Source organism: Ciconia boyciana, chromosome 32 (assembly GCF_034638445.1).
Source record: "Ciconia boyciana chromosome 32, ASM3463844v1, whole genome shotgun sequence".
Classification (NCBI taxonomy): Eukaryota; Metazoa; Chordata; class Aves; order Ciconiiformes; family Ciconiidae; genus Ciconia; species Ciconia boyciana.
Window position 1 is genome coordinate 126,154 of NC_132965.1, and position 26,209 is coordinate 152,362.

General features: G+C 74.4%; 6 protein-coding genes across 8 annotated transcripts; all 6 read left to right on the forward strand.

The window, feature by feature from the left end:
• ACADVL (acyl-CoA dehydrogenase very long chain) lies at positions 1-25,090 on the forward strand. The gene is given in 21 exon segments (XM_072848663.1): positions 1-6; positions 19,397-19,430; positions 19,777-19,848; positions 19,930-20,002; positions 20,076-20,140; positions 20,269-20,403; positions 21,032-21,176; positions 21,246-21,375; positions 21,459-21,602; positions 21,656-21,854; positions 22,313-22,417; positions 22,494-22,580; positions 22,687-22,749; positions 22,845-22,962; positions 23,383-23,427; positions 23,430-23,478; positions 23,578-23,650; positions 23,735-23,807; positions 24,143-24,215; positions 24,312-24,387; positions 24,469-25,090. Coding segments are annotated over 18 exon segments (1,755 nt in total). The 5' UTR covers positions 1-6; positions 19,397-19,430; positions 19,777-19,848; positions 19,930-19,953; the 3' UTR covers positions 24,595-25,090.
• CLDN7 (claudin 7) lies at positions 30-3,315 on the forward strand. The gene is made up of 4 exons (XM_072848662.1): positions 30-252; positions 1,860-2,024; positions 2,222-2,306; positions 2,894-3,315. The coding sequence occupies exons 1-4, from the start codon at positions 30-32 to the stop codon at positions 3,060-3,062; spliced, it is 642 nt and encodes a 213-aa protein (XP_072704763.1). The 3' UTR covers positions 3,063-3,315.
• ELP5 (elongator acetyltransferase complex subunit 5) lies at positions 3,474-6,432 on the forward strand. Of its 2 annotated transcripts, XM_072848671.1 has the most exons (7): positions 3,474-3,544; positions 4,002-4,062; positions 4,136-4,216; positions 4,759-4,973; positions 5,648-5,823; positions 5,912-6,125; positions 6,208-6,432. In XM_072848671.1, exons 1-7 carry the CDS (start codon positions 3,493-3,495, stop codon positions 6,333-6,335), a joined length of 927 nt encoding a protein of 308 aa, XP_072704772.1. In that variant the 5' UTR covers positions 3,474-3,492; the 3' UTR covers positions 6,336-6,432. The 2 variants fall into 2 exon arrangements, with proteins under 2 accessions (XP_072704772.1, XP_072704773.1); XM_072848672.1 differs by lacking the exon at positions 5,648-5,823.
• CTDNEP1 (CTD nuclear envelope phosphatase 1) lies at positions 6,797-10,387 on the forward strand. Of its 2 annotated transcripts, none has more exons than XM_072848701.1 (8): positions 6,797-7,259; positions 7,929-7,995; positions 8,195-8,313; positions 8,675-8,746; positions 8,840-8,956; positions 9,573-9,684; positions 9,764-9,848; positions 9,972-10,387. In XM_072848701.1, the coding sequence occupies exons 1-8, from the start codon at positions 7,167-7,169 to the stop codon at positions 10,030-10,032; spliced, it is 726 nt and encodes a 241-aa protein (XP_072704802.1). In that variant the 5' UTR covers positions 6,797-7,166; the 3' UTR covers positions 10,033-10,387. The 2 variants fall into 2 exon arrangements, with proteins under 2 accessions (XP_072704802.1, XP_072704801.1); XM_072848700.1 differs by having other exon boundaries at positions 6,798-7,268.
• On the forward strand, positions 11,149-12,594 carry GABARAP (GABA type A receptor-associated protein). Its single transcript, XM_072848702.1, has 4 exons — positions 11,149-11,382; positions 12,015-12,093; positions 12,166-12,284; positions 12,495-12,594. The coding sequence occupies exons 1-4, from the start codon at positions 11,293-11,295 to the stop codon at positions 12,558-12,560; spliced, it is 354 nt and encodes a 117-aa protein (XP_072704803.1). The 5' UTR covers positions 11,149-11,292; the 3' UTR covers positions 12,561-12,594.
• On the forward strand, positions 12,814-17,788 carry PHF23 (PHD finger protein 23). Its single transcript, XM_072848665.1, is given in 6 exon segments — positions 12,814-12,912; positions 13,773-13,804; positions 14,062-14,154; positions 14,923-15,126; positions 15,128-15,524; positions 17,088-17,788. Coding segments are annotated over 6 exon segments (960 nt in total). The 5' UTR covers positions 12,814-12,890; the 3' UTR covers positions 17,300-17,788.
• Positions 25,091-26,209: the final 1,119 nt, after the last annotated feature.

The window sequence follows — 26,209 nt, forward strand, 5'->3', positions numbered from 1 at the left end:
GCTCGGCCCCGTCCCGCGGGCGCGGGGCGATGGCGCAGGGGGGGCTGCAGGTGCTGGGGCTGGGGCTGGCGCTGGCGGGGTGGGGGGCGCTGGTGGTGGCCACGGTGCTGCCGCAGTGGCAGACGTCCTCCTTCGCCGGGGACAGCATCATCACCGCGGTGGCCACCTACCAGGGGCTGTGGATGGCCTGCGCTAGCCAGAGCACCGGCCAGCTCCAGTGCAAGACCTTCGACTCCCTCCTCGCCCTGCCCGGTGAGGGGCTGGGGGCAACGGGGGGCAACGGGGGCCATGGGGGCAACAGGGGGCCATGGGGGCTGGGGGCAACGGGGGCTGGGGGCCATGGGGGGCAACGGGGGGCTGGGCCACCCCCCCGTGCAAGAGCTTTGACTCCCTGCCCGGCGGGTGAGGGGGAAATGGGGGGCATGACAGGGGGCTGGGGGTCGATGGGGTGCAGGGAGATCCCTGGGGTGCAGCGGTTTGGGGGATCTCGGGGACGGGGAGGGGGAGGAGGTGAGGGGCGGGGTGCCGGGTCACGACGCCGAGCCAGGGGGAACCCGGGGTCCGGGAGCTGCCGCAGCTGGGGGCGTGGGGGGGTGGGGCGGTGACCCCTCCCCCAGAGCTGGCAGACACCCCCCCCCCCCCCGGGCCCCTGCCCGGCCTGGGGGGGTTCCGGCAGCTGGGGCCGCACAACCAGCCAGGCCGGGGGAGGGGCACCTCCTCGGGACGGGGTCCCCGGGGGGGGGGGGGACACCCCCGACTGCCACCGCCCGACCACAGGGGCCATCGGGGTCGCCCGAGCGCCGGGGTCCCCCCAGCCTTGGGGACCCCCGGGCGCCCGGGCCCTCCCCGCCCCTGCCGGGGGGAGCGCGGGCGCTGCCTTCGGTTTCGCTGAAACTTCCCCTCCCGGGGGGGGCCCTGAGTCACGGGCGGAAGCGGCCGTTGGGGCGCGGTGGGGCCCCCCCCGCAGGGACGGGGACAAAGTCCCGTCTGTGTCCCCCCGCCCCGAGGGGGGGGAGCGGGGCCCGGTGCCCGGGTCACCGCGACGCGACCCACGGACCCCCCCGGGGGAACCGGGCGTCCGGGGGAACCCCCGCTTCCCCCCCCGCACCCCGCGGACCCGCCGGTGTCCCCCGCCACGCTGGCAGGGACCCAAGGGCCGGGGTGCCCGGGCGGGGCGCGGTCCCTGCCCCTGCCCGTCCCTGCCCGTCCCTGCCTGTGACGGGGCCAAAGTCTAAACCCGGTGACAGCCAGGGGCCATAGACCCCTCCCCCTGCCCCGCCCGGACCCCCGGGACCCCTGCCTGGACCCCTGGGACCCCCCTGCCCCGCCCGGACCCCCGGGACCCCTGCCTGGACCCCCAGGACCCCCGGGACCCTGCACCCAGACCCCCAGGACCCCCTGCCCCGCCCAGACCCCCGGGACCCCTGCCTGGACCCCTGGGACCCCCTGCCCCGCCCGGACCCCCGGGACCCCTGCCTGGACCCCGGGACCCCCTGCCCCGCCCAGACCCCCGGGACCCTGCACCCAGACCCCCAGGACCCCCTGCCCCGCCCAGACCCCCGGGACCCCTGCCTGGACCCCTGGGACCCCCTGCCCCGCCCGGACCCCGGGACCCCTGCCTGGACCCCGGGACCCCCTGCCCCGCCCAGACCCCCGGGACCCTGCACCCAGACCCCCGGGACCCCCCTGCCCCGCCCGGACCCCCGGGACCCTGCACCCAGACCCCCGGGACCCCCCGCTCGGACCCCTGGGTCCCCTCTGGCTGAAGGCGGCGGGATGGGGGGCAGGTGCTGGTGGGGCGAGGGGGTCCGTGACCCCCGTGACCTCTCCGTGACCCCCGACCCCCTGTGACCCCCCAGGGTACATGCAGGCGACGCGGGCGCTGATGGTGCTGTCGGGGGTCTTGGGCCTCCTGGCGCTGGGGCTGGCGGTGGCCGGGATGAAGTGCACCCGCTGCGGGGACGACGACCCCCGGCGCAAGGCCGGCACGGCGGCCGCGGGCGGCGGCCTCTTCCTCCTCTCCGGTGAGCGGGACCCGACCCCCCCCCCCCCCCCCCCCGCATTTTGGGGTCCCCCCACCGGAGATGCCACCTCTCCATTTGGTGGGGACCCCACGCCCCGCTTTCAGGGGGTCTCTACCCGCTACTGGGGAACCCCCCAGCCCCACCACCCCATTTCGGGGAGGGGGGGTGTCGGGGGGGCTGACGGGGTCCCCCCCCAGGGCTGCTGGGGCTGGTCGCCTGCTCCTGGTACGGCCACCGCATCGTCACCAACTTCTACGACCCCACGGTCCCCGTCAACTCCAAGTGAGGGGGCTCGGGGGGGGCTGTGGGGCTGGAGGGCTCTGGGGGATGGGGGAGGGTTTGGGGGTGCAAAGGGGAGCTGGGGGGTTGGGGGTGCGGGGGGCTGGGGGCAGGTCTAGGGGGTTTGGGGGTGCAAAGGGGGCTGCGTGGGGACTTGGGGGTGCAGGGGGCTGTGGGGCAGGTCTGGGGGGTTGGGGGTGCAAAGGGGGCTGTGGAGAGGGTTTGGGGGTGCAGGGGGCTGTGGGGCAGGTCTGGGGGGCTGTGGGGGGGTTGGAGGTGCAAGGGGGGCTGTGGGGCAGGTCTGGGGGGTTTGGGGGTGCAAAGGGGGCTGTGGAGAGGGTTTGGGGGTGCAGGGGGCTGTGGGGCAGGTCTGGGGGGCTGTGGGGGGGTTGGAGGTGCAAGGGGGGCTGTGGGGCAGGTCTGGGGGCTGTGGGGGGACTTGGGGGTGCAGGGGGCTGTGGGGCAGGTCTGGGGGGTTTGGGGGTGCAAAGGGGGCTGTGGAGAGGGTTTGGGGGTGCAGGGGGGCTGTGGGGCAGGTCTGGGGGGCTGTTGGGGGGTTTGGGGGTCCCTCACCCCGTTTGCTCCCCCAGGTACGAGTTCGGCACCGCCATCTTCGTGGGCTGGGCGGGGGCGGCCCTGGCCCTGCTGGGGGGGGCCATGCTGGCCTGCTCCTGCCCCCGGGGCCGCGGGAAGGGCCCGGCCTACCCCCGGGGCAAGGCCCCCGGCCCCCAGCCCCCCAGCACCCGCGAGTACGTCTGAGGGGGCCCCAGCCCCGCTTCGGGGACCCCCGGGCCCCCACCCCCACTGTGGGGTCCGCCCCCACGCTTGGGAGGGTCTGGGGGTCCCGTCCCGTCCCCCCCCCTCCGGGGACCCCAACCACTGTGGGGGCCCCCCCGCACTTAGGGGGCAGGGAGCCCCCCCAGGCCGGGGGCTCCCACATTTCGGCGTGCCCCCCCGGGGTCTCCGCGGGCGTCTCGCCAGTGGTTTTGTACGAAATACATTTTTTTGTGTGTTTTAACTTTTTCTGGCCGAGTTTGGTTCCTGTCCTCCCTCCCAACAGCGCCCGCCCTGCCCCGTCCCAACATGGCGGCGCCCGCCGCCGTACGGCGGCGTCATCGGGAGGCGCCTTCCTGGACATGGCGGCGCCCGTCGCCGTACGGTGGCGTCATCGGGAGGCGCCGGGACGGCGATGCTGGAGGCGCTGGTGGCGGGCGGCGCGGAGGGGCTGGTCCTCGTGCGGGGTGCGGGGGGGGCTGTGGGGCGGGTTTGGGGGTCGGGGGTGCTGGGGGTGCAGTGGGGCGGGTTTGGGGGTCGGGGGTGCTGGGGGCTGGGGGTGCAGTGGGGCGGGTTTGGGGTGCAGTGGGGTGGGTTTGGGGGCTGTGGGGGCTGTGGGGCGGGTTTAGGGGTCAGGGGTGCTGGGGGCTGTGGGGTGCAGTGGGGCTGGTTTGGGGGCTGGGGGTGGCCTGGGGGCTGGTCTGGGGGGGCCGGGGGCTGCCGAGGGGCTGGGTGTGGGGTGCGGCAGGTTGCAGCGGGGCTGTGGGGTGCAGCAGGGCTGGTTTGGGGGCTGTGGGGCTCTGGGGTGCCACGGCGCTGGGGATGGGGGGGCTCTGGTGTGCAGTGGGGCTGGGGGGGGGGGCTGTGGGACGCCGTGGGGCCGGGTGTGGGTCGCCGCGGGGCTCAGCCGCGTCCCCCCGCCAGACAGCGCCGCCTGCGAGGGCCGCAGCCTCCTCCGGGCCTTCGCCAGCGCCGCCGTGCAGAGGTGGGGGGCTGGGGGGCGGCCGGGGTAGGGGGGCTGGGGGCTCGGCCCCCACCGCTCACCCCCCATCCCCCAGGGCCGAGCGCGTCCTCGTCGTCCTCTTCGACGTCCCCCAGGAGCAGTTCGAGGCTGGGCTGAGCCCCTCGGTGAAGCAGCGGTGAGTGCGACCCCGCCCAGCCCCATGGGGCACCCCACGGCCCCCCGCAGCCCCCCATAGCACCTCCATGGCCCCACAGCCCCCGTGGACCCCCATAGCTCCCCATGGCCCCACAGGCACCCCATGAGCACCCTATGGACCCCCACAACCCCCAGAGATCCGCATAGCAGCTCCGTGGCCCCACAGCCCCCGGTGGGGCACCCCATGGACCCCCATAGCCCCCCCATGGCTCCCCACGGTCCCACAGGCACCCTGTGGATCCCCACGACCCTTCAGAGACCCCCACAGCCCCCATAGCACCTCCATGGCCCCCGTGGCCCCACAGCCCCCCATGGAACACTCCATGGACACCCACAGCCCCCCCATGGCCCCCAAGGGCACCCGTGGCCCCCATAGCAGCTCCCTGGCCCCACAGCCCCAGTGCACCCCCGTGACCCCCCGTACCCCCTACAGGCACCTATGGACACCCGTAGCATCCCCCGGCCCCCTGTAGCCCCCACCATGCCCCCGGACCCCCCCGGACCCCTGACCCCCCTCCACAGGCTCCTGTACCGCGATGGCTTCACGGACCCCCTGGGCTGGAGCGGGCCGGACCCTGACCTGCGGGCGGGCGATTTCGGGGGGCTGCTGGGGGGGCTCCCCCCGGGGGGGCCCCTGACGCTGGTGCTGGACTCGCTCAGCTGGCTGCTGCTGCGCCTGCCCCCCCCCCGCCTCTGCCAGGCGCTGGGGGCTCTGCTGGGGGGGCCCCCCAGCTCCGGTCAGGACCTGGGGGACCCTGGGGGGGCCCTGACGCCGGGAAGGGGGTGGGGAGCACAGACACCGGGGTCCCCATGGGGCTGGGGTGCGAGGGGGCCCCAGTTGGGGTTTGGGGTGCGGGGGTCCCCATGGGGTTGGGGGGGCACCCCTAGATTGGGGTACGGGGGGTCGAGACACTGAGATCCCCCAGTTGGGGTGTGGGGTGTGGGGGCGAGCCTGGACTCTGGGGTCCCCATAGGGTTAGGGGGCACCCCTAGATTGGGGTGTGGGGGTCCAGATATTGGGGTCCCCCCGTTGGGGTGTGGGGTGCGGGGTGGGGGAGCCTGGACTCTGGGGTCCCCATAGGGCTGGGGTGCGGGGCGGCCCCAATGACACCGGGGGTCCCCATGGGGCTGGGCCAGAGGGCCCCCCCCCCCCTAAGTTTGGTCTTGGGGTGCATGGATGGAGCCTGGACTCTGGGGTCCCCATAGGGCTGGGGGGCGGGGGGGCCCCAATTGGGGTTTGGGGTGGGGGGCCCCCAATGACCCGGGGGGCCCCCATGGGGCTGGGCCAGAGGGCCCCCCCAAGTTTGGGCTTGGGGTGCATGGAGGGAGCCTGGACTCTGGGGTCCCCATAGGGCTGGGGTGCAGGGGGGTCCCCTGGGCTGTGGCCCCCCGGACACCCCTCTCCCCCCAGCCCGCCCCTCCCGCCTGCTGGCGCTGCTGCACGGGGACCTGCACCCCCGGGCTGCTGCGGGCGCTGGGGGCCCTGGCCAGCACCCAGCTCGTCCTGGGGGCCCCCCACAGCCCCGGCGCCCCCGGCTCGTCAGCGTGCTCAGCCGCCCCCGGGGGGTGGGGAGGGGCAGGCAGAAGGTGGGTGAGGGGGGGTGGGGGCCCCCATGGGGTGATGGTGCCCCGCGGTGGGGTGCCCCCGGCCCCCAAACCTCTCCCCCCTCCCCAGGACGAGAGCTTCACCCTCCTGCCCGACGGCTCCCTGCGCTCCCTGGGGGTGCCCCCCCCCGCGCCGGGGGGGGGGGAGGAGGAGGAGGGGGAGGGGGCGAGGCACCCCGGGGATTCGGGGGCCGGGCCCCCCTCACCTTCCGCCTGCGGCTGTCGGCGGCCGAGCGGGCGGCACGGGCGGCCGTGCCCCCCCCGTACCAGCTCAGCCCCCCCAGGTGACGGCGGGGGACACGACCCCCACTCCCCCGGCTCCCAGTCAGGACCAGTCTCCCCAGTAATCATCCCCCCCCCCCCCAGGAGGTCGGCCCTCCTCCGGACGCCCGGAACCATCATCTGCGCCCCGGAGCCCCCGAGGACGAGGATCCCGAGGACCCCGACGACGACCTGGACGTGTGACACCACCCCCCCCCCCCGGGATATTGTAGGTCCTACAGTAACCCTGTAGGACCTACGTGAACTTTGGGGGTTACTGCAGGACCTAAGTAAGCGTCGGGACCCCAATAAAGCTGTTGCATCCCCCCACCCCCGTGTGGTCACTGGAAAGGTCCCTTGGGGGGGGACACCGCAATTCGGGGGCCGGGGTCCCCCGGGGACGGCCCGGCTACGGGGAGGGGGGAATGGGGGACCCGGGGCAGGCGCTGGGAGGCGAGGCCACGCCCCCTCGTTTGCATAGCACCCGCTCGCGGTCACGCCTCTTCCAGCGGCCACGCCCCCTCAGGGCTTTCCCCCTCCGCTCCGCCCCTTCATCCCTGGAGGCCGCGCCCACTCCCCTCCGCGGTGACCACGCCCCTCCGTGGGTAGACCACGCCCCGCACCGCCCGCGCAGGCGCCCCAGCTGCCTCCCCTCGCGCCCGGCCTTGGCGCCGCGCCCGCGCCCCGGAAGTGCTCGGCCGGAAGTGACCCCGGCGGCGGCGAGAGCGGCGGGAGGGGCCGGGCGGGAGCGCGATGGCGGCGGCCGGGGGCGTCCGCCGGTAACGGCCGAGCTCGACCGACCCGCCGCGGCCGGGGACCGCCGGGGGCCCTTCCCCGGGACCGCCTCCCCCGCGTCTCCGGGGCCGCCGCGACTCTCGGGGCCGCCGCGACTCCCGGGGCCGCCTCCCCCGCGCCTCCGGCGCCGCCTTCCCCCGGGCCGGCGGCCGCAGCGGGGCCGAGGGTCCCGGGGCCGGCCCGGGGCTGGGGCCGCCGCCGCCCCCGGCGCGGGGGGCGCGAAGCTGGCGGAGCTGGGCCGGGCGGGGGGCGGCGGGGCCGGTGCCGGGATGATGCGGACCCAGTGCCTGCTGGGGCTCCGCACCTTCGTGGCCTTCGCCACCAAGCTCTGGAGCTTCCTCCTCTACATGCTGCGCCGGCAGGTCCGCACCGTGAGTACCGGGAGCGGGGGGCCGCACCGTGAGTACCAGCGGGGGGCGGGCACCGGCTGTACCGGGACCTCGGGGCGGGGGGGGCAGACCCGGCTTTGGGGGTTCCCGGTCCCCCCGTCTTCCTCTGGAGGCTCCCCCTTCCCTCCGGGCTGCGGGGCCGGTTGGGGGGTGGTGGGCTCTGTCCGTGCCTCAGTTTCCCCAGCGGGGCCCCCCCGTCCCTCCGGCTTGGGGGGGGCGTGGGGGGTCCCCTCCCGCGGGGGAAGGGGCTTCGGGGGCTCCTCCACGCCCCCAAACCGGGGGCACGCCGGGCGGCTGCGGCCCCCCCGGGTCCGTGGGTGGGTTTGGGGGTGCGTGCGGGGGGCTGATGAGGAGCAGCAGGTGAGAGGTTTAATTTAGCCCGGGGGGGGACACGCCGGCCCCCCCGGGGCTCTGTGCCAGCGCCTGTGCCCGGCGGTGACAGCAGAGGGGACGCTGCCAGGAGACGGCGACGGGGCGGGGGCCGGGACGCCTGGGTTCTATTCTGGGCTTTGGGGGGGGGAGGCCGGGACACCCCGTAACAGCCCGGCTGCTCTGCCCCACGGGGCTGGGGGGCTCTGGGGGCTGCGGCCCCGCTTTGGGGGTCCCCCGCGGCCATGGCAGTCCCCGCCTCCCTCCCGGCAGGTGATCCAGTACCAGACGGTGCGATACGACGTCCTGCCCCTCTCCCCCGTCTCCCGCAACCGCCTCAGTAAGTCTGGGGGGGGTCCCTGTGGGGTGGGGGGAGCCCCCAAAGTGGGGGAGGGGGCTGTGGGGTGGAGCGAGGAGAGCCCCGAAACCGGGGGGGGCTCTGAGGAGGAGGCAGAGAGACACGATGGAGGGCGTAATGGGGACCCCCCCGAGTGGGGAGGGTTTGGGGGGGCTCCCTGACACCCCTTTATCCCCCCCAGACCAGGTGAAGAGGAAGATCCTCGTCTTGGACCTGGACGAGACCCTGATCCACTCCCACCACGACGGCGTGCTGCGGCCCACCGTGCGCCCGGGGACCCCCCCGGACTTCATCCTCAAGGTTGGGGGGGGGTGGGCCGGGGCAGGGTGGGGGTCCTCAGGGGCAGAGTTTGGGGGTGCTGGGAGCAGAACCTGGGGCTTTCCAGACAAAGAGCTTGGGCGTGCGAGGGGGGGGGCAGAGTTTAGGGATCCCAGGGGCAGAATCTGGGGGTCCCAGGGGCTGGGGCGCAGCTGAGGCTGCTGGGGGCCGAGGCTGGGGATCCCCAGGGGCAGAACCGGGGGGGCTCCCAGGCAAAGGGTTTGGGGGTCCTGGGGGCAGAGTCTGGGGCTCCCAGGGGCTGGGGTGCAGCTGAGGCTCCCGGTGCCCGAGGCGGGGGTTCCCGCAGGTGTCGGGGTCCCGCTGACGCTCCCCCCCCCGCCAGGTCGTCATCGACAAACACCCCGTCCGGTTCTTCGTGCACAAGCGGCCCCACGTGGATTTCTTCCTGGAGGTGGTGAGTGCCTCCCCCCGCATCCCCCGCTCCGGGGACCCCAAGCCTCCCCCCCTCCCCGGTGCCGGCAGCCCCGGCGCTGACCCCCCCCCGCAGGTGAGCCAGTGGTACGAGCTGGTGGTGTTCACGGCCAGCATGGAGATCTACGGCTGCGCCGTGGCCGACAAGCTGGACAACAACCGCAGCATCCTCAACCGCCGCTACTACCGCCAGGTGGGCGGGGCCGGGCGGGGGCGGGGCCGGGCGGGGGCGGGGCCGGGCGGGGGCGGGGCCGGGCAGGGGCGGGGCCGGGCAGGGGCGGGGCCGGGCGGGGGCAGGGCCGGGCAGGGGCAGGGCCGGGCAGGGGGCGGGGCCGGGCAGGGCGGGGCCATGGAGCTGATGTGGGCTGGGGGGCTTGGGGAGGCGGGGCTTGGGGGCAGGGGTGGGGTTTGGGTGGGGGCGGGGCTAATGCAGGGTGGGGTGGGGCTGCCTGGGGGTGGAGCCACTGCGGTGGGGGCGGGGCTAACACGGGGCTGCCTGGGGGTGGAGCCACTGCGGTGGGGGCCGGGGCTAACGCAGGGATGGGTGGGGCTGGAGCCACTGCGGTGGGGGCGGGGCTAACAAGGGGCTGGCTGGGGGTGGAGCCACTGCGGTGGGGGCCGGGGCTAATGTAGGGCTGGCTGGGGGTGGAGCCACTGCAGTGGGGGCGGGGCTAATGCAGGGATGGGTGGGGTCAGTGTGGGGGCGGGGCTACAAGGGGCAGAGCTGCCCCGCCCCCCCATTGTGGCCACTGTGTGGGCGGAGTCTTGACCACCTGGGGGTGGGGCCTGACCCGGCCCACGCCCCCCAGCACTGCACGCTGGAGCTGGGCAGCTACATCAAGGACCTGTCGGTGGTGCACAGCGACCTCTCCAGCATCGTCATCCTCGACAACTCCCCCGGCGCCTACCGCAGCCACCCAGGTACGGCCCTGGGCACCCCCAGGGACCCCCAGGGATCCCCCGGACGCCCCCGGCCCCTCACCCCCTGCTCTGCCCCCAGATAACGCCATCCCCATCAAGTCCTGGTTCAGCGACCCCAGCGACACGGCCCTGCTCAACTTGCTACCAATGCTGGATGCCTTGAGGTAAGAGAGGGGGGCACGGCAGGGTCTGGGGGCTCGGCACCCTGGCGTTGGGGTCCTCGCCGGCTTGGGCGGGGGGGGGGGCAGAGAGCTGTTTTGGGGTCTCATCCCGCTCTCGCCCCCCAGGTTCACAGCCGACGTCCGCTCCGTCCTGAGCCGCAACCTGCACCAGCACCGGCTGTGGTGACGGCAGCCCCACCCCCGCCCTGTCACCGTCACCCCCACCGCCGCAGGGACGGGGACCCCCGTGGGCCCCCCCGCAAGGGACAGAGCCAGCGCCGTGGGGATCCCCCCCACGAGGGACTGTGCCGGTGCCGTGGGGAACCCCCCGCACCCCCCCACGAGGGACGGACTCTGCGCCCCGGGGCGGGGGACGAAGCTTCTCCCCTCGGTGGCAGGGGCGAGCGGGAAGCCACGGGCCCGACTTTGGTGCTGGGGGGGGCGTGGGGGCCACCCCCCCCGGACAGACGGACGGACGGACAGACATGGACAGATGGGTGCTGCCGGCCCCACCCTCTTGTTTTTAAAAGACCTTGGTCCCACCCGCGGCGTCTCCGCCCGTCTGTGCTTTGGGGCCCCCCCTGTGTCTCCCCATCCCGCGGGGGGGGGGGGGGATGTGTCTGTGCGTCCCCCCCACACCCCTCAGCCCTGCTGCCCTGGGGGGGCTCCCCCGGACACCGGGGACCCCCTGCGCCTGCCCCGGGGTCCCCCTGTGCCCTCGTTCCCCTCCCACGCGCGATGGTCCAGTCCCGTCCGTTCCCCCCCGCCGTGGTTCCGTCCGCGTCCCAGCGCTGGCTCCGCCCCCTTCGTCCCTGGCCACGCCCCTCCTGGCTCCGCCGCCGGCGGTCACGTGGCACCACTGTTTACCTCGCGACCCCGCCCGCCACGTGACTCACCCCCACACACACCCCGGGCGGGGTGACGTCAGTCACATGACGGTCGCAGCACCGCCGCGGATCCCTCCGCGCCGCCACCGCCCGGTTCCTTCCGCTTCCCCATCGGTTCCCCCCCCCCACCCCCCGTTACCGGGGCCCGTCCCGCTCCCGCCACCCTCCTCCCATGGCGTAATCGCCGTTAAGGGGGGCGGGGGGGCGTACGCCGTTTCCGTAGCGAAGCGGAGGCGAGCGCCGGCTCTACGCCGAGCGCGCAGGCGCTACGCCATCAGCGCCGGCTCTACGCCGAGCGCGCAGGTGCTACGCCATCAGCGCCGGCCCTACGCCGAGCGCGCAGGCGCTACGCCATCTGCGTGGGCCCTACGCCGAGCGCGCAGGCGCGGGCGCCCCGTTCTCCGTCGTCGCGGGGCGGCGGCCGCTACGCCGATTGCGTGCCGCGGGCGCGCGCGCTGCGCTGTTGGCGTGGCGGCGGGGGCGGGGCCGTATCCGTGCGCCGCGCACGCACCCTCCGGTCCCGGTCCCGGTCCCGGCCCGGTCCCGGTCCCGGCCCGGCCATGAAGTTCCTGTACAAGGAGGAGCACCCGTTCGAGAAGCGCCGCTGCGAGGGCGAGAAGATCCGGAAGAAGTACCCGGACCGCGTCCCGGTGAGCGCCGGGGACCCGCGGGGGACGCCCCCGGGAAGCCCCGGAACCCGCTGGGTCCGCCTGGGGAACCCGCCGGGACCCCTGAGACCCCCCCCGGTGCTGCCTGGGGATCCCCTCCGGGTGCTGTCTGGGGACCCTCCCGGGGCACCCTGGGGGCCCGCCGTGCCCCCTGAGACCCCCTGGAACCCCTCGGGGCACCCTGGGACCCCCCGGAACCGCTCGGGGGGATTTCCGAGCCCCCCGGAACAGGTCCGGGACTGCCTGGGGACCCCCTGGGACCCGTTAGACCCCCTGGAACTCCCCGGGGCACACTGGGAACCCCCGGAACCGCCCCGGGACCCCTCGGAACCCCCTGGGGACACACCCGGAACCGTCCGGGACTCCCCGCTCCGAGGCACCCAGGCATCCGGGCGCCCCCCGCCGTGACAACCCCCGTCCCCCGTTCTTTGCCCGGGGACCCAGGCGTTCGGGCCCCCTTGGCGACGCCCCCGCCCCCCGAACCCCTCCCGGACCCCCCTTCCCCCACCGTCCCCCTTCCCCATCGCTTCCCCCCCCAAGGCTGAGCCGGGGGCCCCTGCGAGGCCGCACCCCCTGTGCCGGGGGTCCCCGCACCCATCGCCCCCCGCCCCCAGGTCATCGTGGAGAAGGCGCCGAAGGCCCGAATCGGGGACCTGGACAAGAAGAAGTACCTGGTGCCCTCGGACCTGACAGGTGGGGGCGGGGGCTGGGGGCGGCGGGGGGCTGGGGTGCCTCGGCCCCCTTCACCGTGCCCCCCCCTCGCAGTGGGCCAGTTCTACTTCCTGATCCGGAAGCGGATCCACCTGCGGGCAGAGGACGCGCTCTTCTTCTTCGTCAACAACGTCATCCCCCCCACCAGCGCCACCATGGGCCAGCTCTACCAGGTGGGGGGCACGGGGGCTGTAGGGGACCCGGGGTGTGGGAGGGGGAATGGGGGTGGCACCCCACGGACTCGGGTGGGGTCCTTGGGGTGCCCTGTGGGGCTGGTGGGGGGATATGGGTGCTGGGGGTGCCCAGAAGCTCCGGGGTGGGGAGGGCCGTGCCCAGGCCCCCTGACCCCCCCCCGACCCCCTCCCCGTGCTTCCCCCCCCCAGGAGCACCACGAGGAGGATTTCTTCCTGTACATCGCCTACAGCGACGAGAGCGTCTACGGGGCCTGAGCCCTCCGGCCCCCGCCCGCCGCCCCCGGCCCCCGCGGCCCCGCGGCCTCGGCCTCAATAAACGCGACGGAGCCGCCGAGCGCCTCGGGCCTCCTTTGTGCGGGGGGGAGACGGGGGAGGGGTGGGTGGGACAGGACTACAACTCCCGGCGTACCCCGCGCCGGAAACCGGGCGGGGTCTGGGGAGCGGGGGCGGGGTTTGCGCATGCGTGGGGCGGGGAGGAGGCGGGGCCGAGCGGGCGGGGCGGGGCGGGGGCGGTGCGGAGCGAGGCGGCACCGGACGGGAGCGACGGACGGAGCCGGGGCCCGACCCCGCCGTGGGGCCGCCGCCATGGCCGAGCCCGGCCCCGAAGGTACCGGCGCCGGGGGCGCCGGGAGGGGGGGCCGGGACCGGAGCAGCGGGAATGGGGGGGGGGTGTCTCGGTACCGGGGAGGGGGAGCGCCGGCACCGGGGGAGGGAGCGGGAGCGCCGGCACCGGGGGACACGAGGGGGAGCAGGAGCACCGGGAGTGCCGGCACCGGCGGGGAGGGGGCAGCGGGAACACTGGGGAGGGTCGGCACCGGAGGACCGGGAGCGCCGGGGAGACGGGGGAGCGGGAGCACCGGCACCCGGGGGGCGGGGGGCATACGAAGGGGGAGCTGGAGTGCCGGTACCGGGGAATCGGAGCACCGGCGGGGGCAGGAGCAGCGAGAGAGTGCTGGGGAGGGGAGGGCGCGGGAGCGCCGGCACCGGGGGCTGGAGCACCGGGAGTACTGCCGGCGGGGGGTACTGGGGGGAACCGGAACACCGGGGAGAACTGGAGCACCGGGAGTGCCGCTACGGGGGAGGGGTTTCCCGGAGGAAAGCGTGGCCGGGAGCAGCGTCCCGTGACCGGGCGGCGGGGGTACCGGGACCTGCGGGGCTGTGGAGCACCGGGACCGGCGGCGGGGACTCGGGGCGCACACCGGCGGGGGAGGGAACCGGAGCGTGCCCGGGGGCGGCGGGGAGGGGAACGGGGGGGGGGAGCGGGGCGGCTCGGGGACCGGCGGGACCGGGAGGCGGTGGCAATGCGGGGGGGAAACAACGGTCCCGGCACCGGGGCGGCCGCGCCCTGAGCTTCCCGGGGCCGGGGGGCGCTTCCGGGGGGGCCGCTCCGGTACCTTCCCCCCCCCCCCGGCCCCGGGGCTCGCGGTCCCGCCGGTCCCGGTGTGACCCCCCCCTCCCCCTCCACAGACCCGCTCCCGAGCCTGAAGGCGGAGACGCAGGTGAGGGGGGAGAGGGGCAGCGGGGGGGGAACCGGGGATTACCGGGAGGGGGATCCCCGTCTCCCGGGAGCCCCCCCGCGCCCCGGTAACCCGCGGCCGGGCAGGCGGGAGCGGCGCCCGGCTCCTCCCGCCGCGCCTTAACCCCCGCCGCGCCGCGGGGCCGGTAGCGGGAGGGGGGTAACGGGGGGGGGCCGACGACGACGGTCCCGGTGCTGACGGCCCCCCCCGGTGCCCGCGGCCCCCCCCGGTGCCCGCAGCCCCCCGAGAAGCGCCGCCGCACGATCGAGGACTTCAACAAGTTCTGCAGCTTCGTCCTGGCCTACGCCGGGTACATCCCGGCGGCCGCCGAGGTGAGCCCCGGGGCGCGGCGGGGGACCGTGGGGGCACCGGGAGGCTCCGGAGGGGGGGGAGCGGCGGGCGCCGAGGGGGTCGCGGGGGGGGCGGGGGGGGGAGGGACTCGGGGCCGGCGCTGCCCCCGGCCCGCTGCCCCCGGCCCCGCCGCCGCCCCGGGCCCATCGTGCCCCGGCGCCTACAGCTCCCGGCGTGCGCCGCGCCGCGCCCCGCCTCCGCGGGGGCTGCCGGGAGATGGAGGCTCCGCCTCCTCCCGGGACTCCGACTCCCGGCGAGCCCCGGGCGGCTTCGTCGCGCCCCGCGGGACTACGAGTCCCGGCGTGCTTTGCGCGTCGCCGCCATTTTGGGGCGGGCGGCGCTGGTGGGCGACGGGAAATGGAGTCCGGGTGGGGGCCGGGGCCGCCCCTGGATGGGGGGTGCGGGGTGTGGAGCAGACCCTGAGGCGGGGAGATGGGGGGGTTCGGGGGAGGGGGGGCTCAGCAAGATGGGGGGACAGGGCGTTGGGGTACCCCCAGGGTGGGGTCTTTGGGCACAGGGGGCTCGGGACCCCCCCAGGCCAGCAGCCAGGTGGGCCCGCCCGGGGGGGGCTCTGGGGCAGCCCCCAGAATGGGGGGGGGACGGGGGCCTTGGGGGCCGGGGTGGCGGGATGGGACGGGACGGGACGGACGCCCCGGGCCGGCAGCGAGGGGCTTCGGGGGAGGCGAGGGGTCGGGGCTCGCCGGGCCAGGGCCGTGCCCCCCGCCGACACACCCCCCCCTCGCCCCCAGGAGAGCGGCTGGCCGTCCTCGGGGCCCAGCTCCCCGCTGGGGCCGGGGCGGGCGGAGGGGGGGGAGGGCTGGGGCTCGGCCCCCGCCGCCCTGCGCACCATCGAGACCTTCGTCCGCAAGGCCAAGTCGTCCAAGAAGCGGGGGCTGGGGCGCCTGGCCCCCCCCGAGAGCGCCCTGCTCGACAAGATGCGGCTGAAGGACTCCCTCTTCGACCTGCCGCCCCCCCCCGGAGCCCCCCCCGCGCCCCCCCGGCGGCGGGAGCGGCGCAGCCGGCGGGGGGAACCGGGGGCCCCGGGGGGGCCGGGGGGAGCCCCGCGCCCGCATCAAGAAGAGCAAGAAGCGGCGGTGGAAGAAGGGGGAGCGGGAGGGGGCCAAGGCCTCCCCCAGCGAGACGGACTCGGAGGAGGAGGCGGCGTCGCCCCCGCCCCCCCCGCCGCCCCCCGCGGCGGGCGCCGAGCCCCGGGAAGCGGGGGGGGGCAAACTGGGGGCGGGGGGGGGGAAGGAGGGCGGCAGCACCGAGACCAGCCGGGACGGGGACGGGGACGGCAGCTCCAGCGAGGGCGAGATGCGGGTGATGGACGAGGACATCATGGTGGAGTCGGGTGAGCGGGGGGCTGGGGGGGGAGACGTGGGGCTGGGGGATCCCGCTGTGCCCCCCCCCCTGCAGCCGTTGGGGGTCCCAGGTGTCTGGGTGCCCCCCAGCACCCCATGCCCCCCCATTGCCCCCACGACCCCCGGAGACCCCCCGGGCCGTGGCAGGCACGGTGATCCCCGGGACCCACGGTGGTCCAGGGACCCACAGTGATCCCAGGATCCCACGGTGATCCAGGGACCCACGGTGATCCCACGGTGATCCCAGGGAACCCACGGTGATCCCACGGTGATCCCAGGGACCCACAGTGATCCCCGGGACCCACGGTGATCCCACGGTGATCCCAGGGACCCACAGTGATCCAGGGACCCACGGTGATCCCAGGATCCCACAGTGATCCCCGGGACCCACGGTGATCCCACGGTGATCCCCGGGACCCACGGTGATCCCAGGGACCCACAGTGATCCCAGGATCCCACGGTGATCCCAGGGACCCACGGTGATCCCCAGGACCCACGGTGATCCAGGGAACCTATGGTGATCCCACAGTGATCCCCGGGACCCACGGTGATCCCACGGTGATCCCAGGGACCCACAGTGATCCAGGGACCCACGGTGATCCCACGGTGATCCCCAGGACCCACGGTGATCCCACGGTGATCCCATGGTGATCTCAGGATCCCACGGTGATCCAGGGACCCACAGTGATCCCAGGATCCCATGGTGATCCCCGGGACCCACGGTGATCCCAGGGACCCACAGTGATCCAGGCACCCATGGAGATCCCACAGTGATCCAGGGAACCCACGGTGATCCAGGGACCCACAGTGATCCCAGGATCCCATGGTGATCCCAGGGACCCATGGTGATCTGGGGACCCATGGTGATCCCACAGTGATCCCAGGATCCCACGGTGATCCCAGGGATCCACGGTGATCCAGGGACCCATGGTGATCCCACAGTGATCCCAGGGACCCACAGTGATCCCAGGATCCCACGGTGATCCCATGGTGATCCCAGGGACCCACGGTGATCCAGGGAACCCACGGTGATCCCATGGTGATCCCAGGATCCCACAGTGATCCCAGGGACCCACGGTGATCCCCAGGACCCACGGTGATCCAGGGACCCATGGTGATCCCACAGTGATCCAGGGACCCACGGTGATCCCAGGGACCCACGGTGATCCAGGGACCCATGGTGATCCCACAGTGATCCCAGGGACCCACAGTGATCCCAGGGACCCACGGTGATCCCAGGGACCCACGGTGATCCCACGGTGATCCCAGGGAACCCACGGTGATCCCAGGGAACCCACGGTGATCCAGGGAACCCACAGTGATCCCAGGGACCCACGGTGATCCAGGGACCCACGGTGATCCCACGGTGATCCCAGGATCCCACAGTGATCCCAGGGACCCACAGTGATCCCGGGCTCTCTTTTGGGCCCCCCCCCCAGCACCCCTCCCCACGCCCCCTGCTCCCCCCCCGGCCCCCGCCAGGCAGGGTGCTCCAGGGCCGCTTTGGGCGTGCCCCCCCCGTTGTGACCCCCCGTTCTCCTCGTGCCCCCCAGGCGACGACTCCTGGGACCTGATCACCTGCTACTGCCAGAAGCCCTTCGCGGGGCGGCCGATGATCGAGTGCAGCCAGTGCGGGACCTGGATCCACCTCTCCTGCGCCAAGGTCAAGAAGAACAACGTCCCCGACGTCTTCTACTGCCAGAAGTGCAGGGAGGGGGCCCGCCGCGCCCCCCCCGGCACCCCCCGCCCCGGGGGGGACCCCTAAAGCCCCCCGACCCGGGGGGGTGAGCGCCCCTCCGCCCCCGTCCCCGCGTCCCGGTGCTGATGGGGGGGGGGGGTGTCTCGGGGGCGGGACGCGGGAGACTGGGGGGGTCCCTCACCCCTGGGGCACGGGGGTGGGGGGCTTGGGGAGCCTCGTCCCCCGGGACGGTGGGGTTAGGGGGGGGCTCGCCCCAGGCTGTGAGACTGGGGGACGCTCGCCCCCCCCCGCTCCCCTCCCCGAGACTGGGGAGGTTTGAGGGTCCCTTCCCCCCAGGACAGGGGGATTTGGGGGACCCTCACCCCCAGAGCGGAGTAGACGGGGGGACCCCCACCCCCCTCCCAGGACAGGGGAGGTTTGGGGGGGACCCTCATCCCGTGGGGGTCCTGGGACTCAGGAGGTTTGGGGGACCCCTGCCCCGGAACAGGGGGTTTGGGGGACCCTTACCCCAGGCCGTGAGGTTTGGGGGAGCCTCATGCGTGTGTGTCCCCAGGATAGGGGGTTTGGGGACTCTCACACACACACATACCCCCCCCCACCGGACAGAGGAGGTTTGGGGGACCCTCACCCACCGCCCCCGGGCAGGAGAGGTTTGGGGGGACCCCACCCCCCTCGGGGTCCCGGCACTCAGGGGGTTTGGGGACCCTCACCCCAGGCCACGGGCAGTGGGGGGGGTCCTCGCCCCGGGAGGTTTTGGGGGACCCCCGCCCTAGGACACAGGTTGGGGCCCCCCCGGTGTACAGTCGGGCTGTAAATAGAGGGGGGAAGCGGTTTTTCATGTGTGTTATTTTTTTAAACTTTTATGTCCCTGCACCCCTGCTTTTTCCGGGGGGGGGGGGGGGGGCTGCCCTTCCCTTCCCTTCCCCCCCCGGTTTGGGGGTGCTGGCGTGGTTGGAGCATCCCGGGGGGGGGGCACCCCCAAAACAGGCCGGGTCTGTCCCGGTGCCCCCCGAGGGGGCTGGGCAGGGACTGGGGGATGCCCCCCCTCCCCCCGGGCAGGGTTTGGGGGGTCCCTGCCCCCCTTGTTTTAAGAATAATATTTTGGAGTTGCGGGGGCTGCAGCCCCCCCTGTAAATAAACGGCGTCGCGGCCTTCGTACCGGGGGTCAGCGTCCCTCTGTCTGCCCTCGGCACCGGGGACACCGCCCCCACCCCCCCCCACGGGGGGACCCCCCCCGCCCCGGAACCCCCGTGGGGACGCCCTGGCCCCGCCCCCGAGGGGATTTCCCCGCCCACAGGGCGTGCCTGACCCTGCAGACCGCGCCCCCTCCCCGTGGTCGGGCGGTTGGGGTCGCCATGGCGACGGGGCGGGGGGGGACCACCCTGGCGGGGGGGGGGGGGTGCAGTCGCCATAGCGACGGGCGCCATTTTGGCTCCGTCCCAGCCGGGCGCGGGCGCCATCTTACGGCGGGACGGCGGCGGCACCGGTCCCGGTGTGGGCGGGGCCTCGCCCCGCGGTCTATTTGCATCTCATTAGCATAGCGGGAGGCCGACGGTCACTACGTTTCCCAGCGTGCCCCGCGCGGGGCGGCCCCGCCTGGCCCGTGACCTTGGCGGGGAGGGGCGGGGGGCACCGGGACACCGGGACACCGGGACGGGCCCGGGACGCGGCGGCGGCGCCATGCGGGGAGCGGCGGGGCTGGGGCTGGGGCTGGGGCTGCGGCTGCCCCGCCGGGCCCCGCCGGGGTGAGCCCCGGGGCCGGGGGCCGGGGTCCCGGGCCGGCTCCGGGTCGGGGCGCGGGGTCTGGGGACGTCGTGGTGTCGGGGGGTCGCAGGAGTTGGGGTCCCGGGATCGGGGTGGTGCCCGGGGTCTGGGGGGGGTCCGGGAGCTGCGGGGGTGTGGGGGCCCCGGGGTTTGGGGGGCCCGGGATCGGGGGCGGGGGGACCCCGGGGTCTGGGGGTCCCGGAGCTCCTGGAGGCTCCGGGGGAGGGGCGGGATTTTGGGGCGGTCCCAGGACTTGAGACCCCCCCTTACTTGGCGGGGGGTTGGGGGTCCCGGAGCTGGGGGAGCCCCGGGACTCGGGGGGGTGGGGGTCCCCGCGCGTTGGGAGCCCCCGGTGGGGGTGTGGGGGTCGCACCCGCTGTGACCCCCATCCCCAGGCTCGGGGGCCCGGCTGCAGAGCACCCACCAGGCTGAGGTAGGGACCCCCAAAACCGTCCCGTGTCCGTGTGTGTCCCCCCGGGATCCCCCTTCCGGTGACGTCAGAACTGGGGCAAAGGGCAGGCGGTGGAAACTGGGGGAAAGGTGACGCGTGGGGGCGGGGGTTTTGGGGATCCCTGAGGGGGGTGGTGGGGTCAGTATGGGCGTCCCGAGGGCTGGGGTCCCGGGGGGTTGGGGATTTAGGGGTGCAGGGGGAGCGGGGGTCTGGGAGAGGGTGGGGGTGTGTGGGGGTGGGAGGTCATGGGGGGCTTGGGGGGGGAGGGTTTTTGGGAGGTTTTGGGGGGGACTTGGGGGTTTTGGGGTGCTCTCACCCCCCTCCGCAGGCCGTGCTGCACAAAACCGGAGGCGTCGCGGCGGCGGGGGCCGCCCCCCCCAAGGCCCAGCCCGCCCTGGAGGTGAGTGGGGGTCTGGGGGGGCCGGTGAGTTCCCCCGGCCGGGGGGGGGCTGCCGGCTGCCCCCTGCTGTTCCCCCCCCAGGACTCCAAGTCCTTCGCCGTGGGGATGTTCCTGGGGCGGCTGAATGCGGAGCAGGTCTTCCCGTACCCGTCAGGTGGGGGCACCCCGAAATGGCGGGGGGGAGCCCCCCGTTTGGGCCCCCATGACCCCCCCCCCCCGCCCCGCAGTACTGAGCGAGGAGCAGGAGCAGACGCTGCAGGAGCTGGTGGGGCCCGTCACCCGCTTTTTTGAGGTGCGAAAGGGGGATTTTGGGGGCGGCCCCCTCCCCCCGGGGGGACTGCACCCCTTTTCCCAGGGAGGTCGGGGTCTGGGGGGGGGGGGCGGTTTGGGGGTCCCCCCGCCCTGAGCCCCCCCTTGCAGGAGGTGAACGACCCGGCCCGTAACGACGCGCTGGAGCGGGTGGAGGACGCGACGCTGCAGGGGCTGAAGGAGTTGGGGGCCTTTGGGCTGCAGGTGCCCCCCGAAATGGGGGGGCTGGGGCTCTCCAACACCCAGGTGAGGGCGTGGACCCCCGGGACCCCTTCAGCCCCCCCCGGGGACCCCCATCGGTCCTCCTCAAGCCCCTCGGGGACCCTCTCCGCTCCTTGGGGACCTCCTTCAGATACCCCAAGCCCCCTTGGGCTCCCCCCACCTCTTGGGGACCCCCCAGGGCCCCCTTCTGCCCTTGGGGACCCCCTTCGCATGTCCCCAGGCCCCTGGGAACCCTCTGGGCCTCTTGGGTCCCCCATCAGCCCCCCAAGCCCCTGGGAACCCCCTCAGCCACCCCTTGGCCCCCCAGCCCCATGGGGACCCCCCCAGCCCCATGGGGACCCCCAGCCCCCCAAGCCCCTGGGAACCCCTCAGCCACCCCTTGGCCCCCCAGTCCCTTGGGGACCCCTCCCAGCCCCCCAAGCCCCTGGGAACCCCTTCAGCCACCCCTTGGCCCCCCAGCCCCATGGGGCCCCCCCCAAGCCCCTGGATACCCTCACATCCCCTTGGGGACCCCTTTCAGCCCCCCAAGGGACCCCCTCTGCCCTTGGGGGGACCCCCTTCTCATAACACCAACCCCCTCGAGCCCCCTCTCCCCCTTGGGGACCCCCCACCCCTCGCCGCCCCCCACCGACCGTGCCCCCCCCCCCCCCAGTACGCCCGGCTGGTGGAGATCGTGGGCCAGCACGACCTGGGGGTGGGCATCACGCTGGGAGCCCACCAGTCCATCGGCTTCAAGGGGCTGCTGCTCTACGGGACCCCCGCCCAGAAGAAGAAATACCTGCCCCGCCTGGCCACCGGTACGGGGACGTGATGGGGGGGGTCTGGGGGAGGTGGGGACCCCCTGACCCCCCCCCGTGCCCCCCAAGGGGAGACGGTGGCGGCTTTCTGCCTGACGGAGCCCGGCAGCGGCTCGGACGCCGCTTCCATCCGGATGCGGGCGCAGCCCAGCCCCTGCGGCACCTTCTACACCCTGGACGGCAGCAAGATCTGGATCAGGTGGGGCCGGGGGTCCCGGGGGTCTGGGGGGGGGGGGTCCGAGCTCTCATCACACACATCACCCCCCCAACCCCCCCCCGCAGCAACGGGGGTCTGGCCGAGATCTTCACGGTGTTCGCCAAGACGCCGCTGCGGGACGAGGCGACGGGGGAGACGAAGGAGAAGATGACGGCGTTCATCGTGGAGCGCAGCTTCGGGGGTCACGCAGTGAGCTGGGGTCCTGGGGGGTGGGGGGGGAGTTTGGGGTGCTGACCCCCATCTCACCCTGACCCCCCCCCAGCGGTGCCCCCGAGAAGAAGATGGGGATCCGGGCGTCCAACACGGCGGAGGTTCACTTCGAGGGGGTGCGGGTCCCCGCCGAGAACGTCCTGGGGGTGCCCGGGGGGGGCTTCAAGGTGGCCATGAACATCCTCAACAACGGCCGCTTCGGGGTGGCGGCCGCCATGGCCGGCACCATGCGGGGGGTCCTGGCCAAGGCCGTGAGTACCCCCAGACCCCCCCGAACCCCCCACCGGGACCCCCAGACCCCTCTGGGACCCCCTCAGCCCCCAGACACCTCCTTACCCCCAGGACCCCTCTGTACCCCCTCTCTGCCCCCCAGGCCCTTCTTTGTGCCCCCCGACCTCTCTGTATTCCCTGACCCCCCCAGGACCCCCTTAGGCCCCCAGACCCCTCCTTAGCCCCCCAGGACTCCCCCGCCCCCAAGACCCCTTCATACCCCTCTCTGTGCCCTGGGGGTCCCTGATCCCCCTCCAGACCCCTCCATGCCCCCAGTGCCCCCCACCCCTGACTCCCCTGGGGACCCCTCCCATCCCCTGGGGCTCCTTTTCCCCTCCCCCCCAGCAGCATGGGGAGGTCCTGGCCAAAGTCACGAGGCCTGGGGTCCCCCATGCCCCACCCCACCCCTGCACCCCCACCGCCGTGCCCCTCCCCCCAGGTGGAACACGCCACCAACCGCACCCAGTTTGGGGACAAGATCCACAATTTTGGGACCATCCAAGAGAAGCTGGCGCGGATGGCGCTGCTGCAGTACGTCACCGAGGTGGGCGCCGGGGGGGGAGCCTGAGGGGGCACTGGGGGTCCCTGCCCCCCAGCCCCCTCAACCCCCCACCCCCCAGTCCATGGCATACATGGTCAGCGCCAACATGGACCAGGGAGCCACCGACTTCCAGATCGAGGCGGCCATCAGCAAGATTTTCAGCTCGGTGAGGGGCCGGGGGGGCACGGATGGGAGGGGGGGCGGTTTTGGGGACCCCCCCCGGGGGGGTTTTGGGGGTGCCCGGGGGGGTCTCACCCCTCTGCTCGCAACAGGAGGCGGCTTGGACCGTGACGGACGAGTGCATCCAAGTGATGGGAGGAATGGGCTTCATGCAGGTGAGTGGGATCCCCGGGTTGTGGGGCTGCCCCCCAAGTTGTGGGGTGCTCCCCCCGTTGCAGGGACCCCCCTGAGCCCCATCCCTGCCCCGCAGGAGGCCGGCGTCGAGCGGGTGCTGCGGGACCTGCGCATCTTCCGCATCTTCGAGGGCACCAACGACATCCTCCGCCTCTTCGTCGCCCTCAACGGCTTCCAGGTGGGGGGCACGGGGAGCACTGGGAGGGGCACTGGGAGGGGCACGGGGAGCACTGGGGGGGCACTGGGAACACTGGGGTGGGCACTGGGAACATGGGGGCCACTGGGAGGGGCACAGGGGGCACAGGGAGCATTGGGGTGAGCACCGGGGGGCACGGGGAGCACGGGTGGGCACTGGGAGCACTGGGGGGGGCACTGGGAGGGGCACAGGGGGCATGGGTGGGCACTGGGAGCACTGGGAGGGGATGAGACGGGAGGTTTGGGGTCTTGGGGGAAGGTGGGGTGAGCGTTGGGGGGCTGGGGACCCCATCCCTGCCCCCCACATTTGGGGACCCCTTACTTATCCCCCTGGGGGCTGGGGACCCCATCCCTGCCCTCCCCCCCAGGTTTGTGGCCACCACCTCTGACCCCCGGGGGTTCCCCCCTTCCCCCCCCAGATTTTGGGGTGCAGCTCCGGGGCCTGCAGAAGGCCTTGAAGAACCCCTGGGCACCGTGGGGGTCCTGGCTGGGGAGGTCACCCGCCGCCTCCGCAGGTACCGGGGGGACCCCGAGCCCCCTGCCCCCCCAGAACCCCCCCCCCTTTCCCGGGGGGGGGGGGCAGTTTGGGGGGAGCTCACTGCTCTGCCCCCCAGGAAAGCGGGGCTGGGCTCGGGGCTCTCCCTGCGGGACCACGTGCACCCCGACTTGCAGGAGAGCGCCCAGAAGGTGAGTTGGGGGGCTGGGGGGGGCAATGGGGGGGCTGGGGGGGGCAATGGGGGCTGGGGAGACCCCCTGACACACCCCCCCCAGACCCTGCAGTGCCTGGAGCTCTTCGCTGAGACGGCCGACGCGCTGCTGCTGAAGCACGGCAAGAAGATCGTGGGTGAGCGAGGGGGGCGAGGGGGCCCCTTGTGGGGTGGGGGGCCCTGGGCCCCCTCCTTAGCAGGGGACCGGGGGCTCTGCCCTAGGCCTGGGGATGCCAGGGGGTGATTTGGGAGTGCTGGGGGGGGCTGCCCCGTCTCTGGGGGGGGTCGGGGTCGGTTTGGGGGTGCCGGGGTCTACCCCCATCCCTGGGGGGCTCAGGAGTGCGGGGGCGCCTCCCCCTATCCCCGTGGGGGTCAGGGATGGTTTGGGGGTGCCAGGGGCTCCCCCCCTTTCCTAGGGGCGCTGGGTCGGTTTGGGGGGGCCGGGTCCCCCCATCGCCTCTTCGCCCCCCAGACGAGCAGTTCGTGCTGAAGCGCGTGGCCGACAGCGCCATCGACATCTACGCCATGGCCGTCGTCCTCTCCAGGTACCGGGGGGGGGGGGCCGGGCAGCTTTGGGGGGCCCCCGCACCCCCCGATGTGTGGGGCCAGCTCAGCTCACCCCGCTCCCCCCCGCCCCCCAGGGCATCGCGGTCCCTGGCCATGGGGCACCCCACGGCGCAGCACGAGCGGCTCCTCTGCGACACCTGGTGCCAGGAGGTGAGGAGGGGCCGGGGGAGGTTTTGGGGGGGTTTGGGGGTCGGTGCCCCCCACCCCGACCCCCGTCATCCCCTCCCCCAGGCCCACCAGCGGGTTTTGGCGACGCTGCGGCCGCTGCCCACCGAGAACTTCCGCAACCTGCGGGCCATCGCCCGGGCCGTGGTGGAGAGCGGGGGGGTCGCCGTCCCCACTCCCCTCGGCTTCTGACCCCCCCCCGTGACCCCCAAACCCGCCCCCGGACTCCCCCAACCGGACCCTGGACCCCCCAGGTGGACACGGACCCCAAATCCCCCCACCCCCAGCACTGCCTGAACCCCGCCCCCCAGGCAGGCCACCTCTCCTCTGCCCCCCATTTTGGGGGCTCGGCTTTGCTCCCCCGGCGGGCGGCAGCCCCAGCACTCCTGGCGCAGCTGATGCCCAGAGCCCCCCCCCCCGGCTTCGGCCCCCCCCATCCAGGGTGGGGGTTAGCGGTGCCTTAAGGAAAGGCTGTTTGGGGGGGGGGGGTGTCCCCCCCGCCAGCCGTTTCGGGAGCCCTCCCCCCCACCACCCCCGGGGGGTTTGGGGACCCCCAGTGCCTCCCTCCCCCCCCCGGGCTGAGCGAGGTCCTCCCAGCCTGGGGGGTGGGGGGGTCTCCCTGCTTCGGGGGGGCTCCCCTCGCTGTGTGCCTAATTAATCACCTGCTTAATAAAGGGTGACCGTGGGACGCTCGGCTCCGTCCTGTGTCCCCCGGGGGGGCTGGGGGGGGCCCGGACTCCATTTCCCACCATGCCCCGGGGGGGGCGGGGGGCCCTAAATCCCCCCCTTAAGCCGTGGCTCAGCAGGGATTAGCCTGGGCCATGGCGCTGGGACGGAGGGGTGAGCACGGGGGCTCGGGGGTCCCGGGGGCCCCTGCCCCACCGTGGGGGGCCCAGAGGGGAGGGCTGGGGGGCACGGGGAGTCCCCAAGCCAAGCCCTGTTGGGAGCCGTGGGGGGTTCATGGGGGTCCCTGCCCCACCTTGGGGGCCCTGGAGGGGGTTAAAGGGATCCCTGACCTGTGCTAGGGGGTCTGGGAGGGTCCCGGGGGGTCCCCGAGCCGTGCTGAGGGGTTATGGGGGGCTCTGATGGACGTTGAGGGTCCTGGGGGGTTACAGGGGGTCCCTGACCCGGATGGGGGCCTGGGGGTCCCTGCCCCACGTTGGGGGGCTTACGGGGGGAGGGGGCCAAGACCTATGTTGGGGGCCCTGGGGGGTCCCGGGGGGTCCCTATCCCTTATTGGGGGCCCTGGGGGTTAAAGGGCATCCCTGACCCATGCTGGGGGCACTGGGGGGTCCCAGGGGGTCCCTGTCCCATGTTGGGGGCCCTGGGGGTTAAAGGGCATCCCTGACCCATTTTGGGGGTCCCAGGGGGTCCCTATCCCACGTTGGGGACTCGGCGGGGTCCAAGGGGGTCTCCTGGGGGGTCCCTGACCCATTTTGGGAGTCCCAGCGGGGTCCCTCTCCTACGTTGGGGGGGTCCCAGGGGTTCCTGACCCACGATGGGGGCCCAGGGGCGGGCGCCCTGCGGCTGCTGGAGGAAGCGCTGGGCCCCCCGGCTCCGGGCGCAGCAGCTGCTGGGGGTGCTGCAGAGCCCCCTCTTCCAGGCCCTGCTCGGTACGGGGGGTGGGGGGGGGGGGAACTGGGACTGGGGGGGCGGGGTGATGGGAAAGGGGGGCTGGGGGGCAACACGGGGGTGACGGGGGGCAAATTCCTGTTGATCCCCGTTAATTGGGGAGGGGAAGGGGGGGTTGGGGGAGGGGGTGGTCACAGCCCTGACCCCCGTCCCCGTCCCGCAGACATCCAGGAGA

Coding starts and splice junctions, on each gene's coding strand:
- CLDN7 (XM_072848662.1), top strand. CDS start 30: ATGGCGCAGGGGGGGCTGCAGGTGCTGGGGCTGGGGCTGGCGCTGGCG. Junction 253..1,859: donor CTCCCTCCTCGCCCTGCCCG/GTGAGGGGCTGG, acceptor GTGACCCCCCAG/GGTACATGCAGGCGACGCGG. Junction 2,307..2,893: donor ACGGTCCCCGTCAACTCCAA/GTGAGGGGGCTC, acceptor TTGCTCCCCCAG/GTACGAGTTCGGCACCGCCA.
- ELP5 (XM_072848671.1), top strand. CDS start 3,493: ATGCTGGAGGCGCTGGTGGCGGGCGGCGCGGAGGGGCTGGTCCTCGTG. Junction 3,545..4,001: donor GGGGCTGGTCCTCGTGCGGG/GTGCGGGGGGGG, acceptor TCCCCCCGCCAG/ACAGCGCCGCCTGCGAGGGC. Junction 6,126..6,207: donor TACCAGCTCAGCCCCCCCAG/GTGACGGCGGGG, acceptor CCCCCCCCCCAG/GAGGTCGGCCCTCCTCCGGA.
- CTDNEP1 (XM_072848700.1), top strand. CDS start 7,167: ATGATGCGGACCCAGTGCCTGCTGGGGCTCCGCACCTTCGTGGCCTTC. Junction 8,314..8,674: donor CCCCGGACTTCATCCTCAAG/GTTGGGGGGGGG, acceptor CCCCCCCGCCAG/GTCGTCATCGACAAACACCC. Junction 9,685..9,763: donor CGCCTACCGCAGCCACCCAG/GTACGGCCCTGG, acceptor CTCTGCCCCCAG/ATAACGCCATCCCCATCAAG.
- GABARAP (XM_072848702.1), top strand. CDS start 11,293: ATGAAGTTCCTGTACAAGGAGGAGCACCCGTTCGAGAAGCGCCGCTGC. Junction 11,383..12,014: donor AGTACCCGGACCGCGTCCCG/GTGAGCGCCGGG, acceptor CCCCGCCCCCAG/GTCATCGTGGAGAAGGCGCC. Junction 12,094..12,165: donor GGTGCCCTCGGACCTGACAG/GTGGGGGCGGGG, acceptor CCCCCCTCGCAG/TGGGCCAGTTCTACTTCCTG.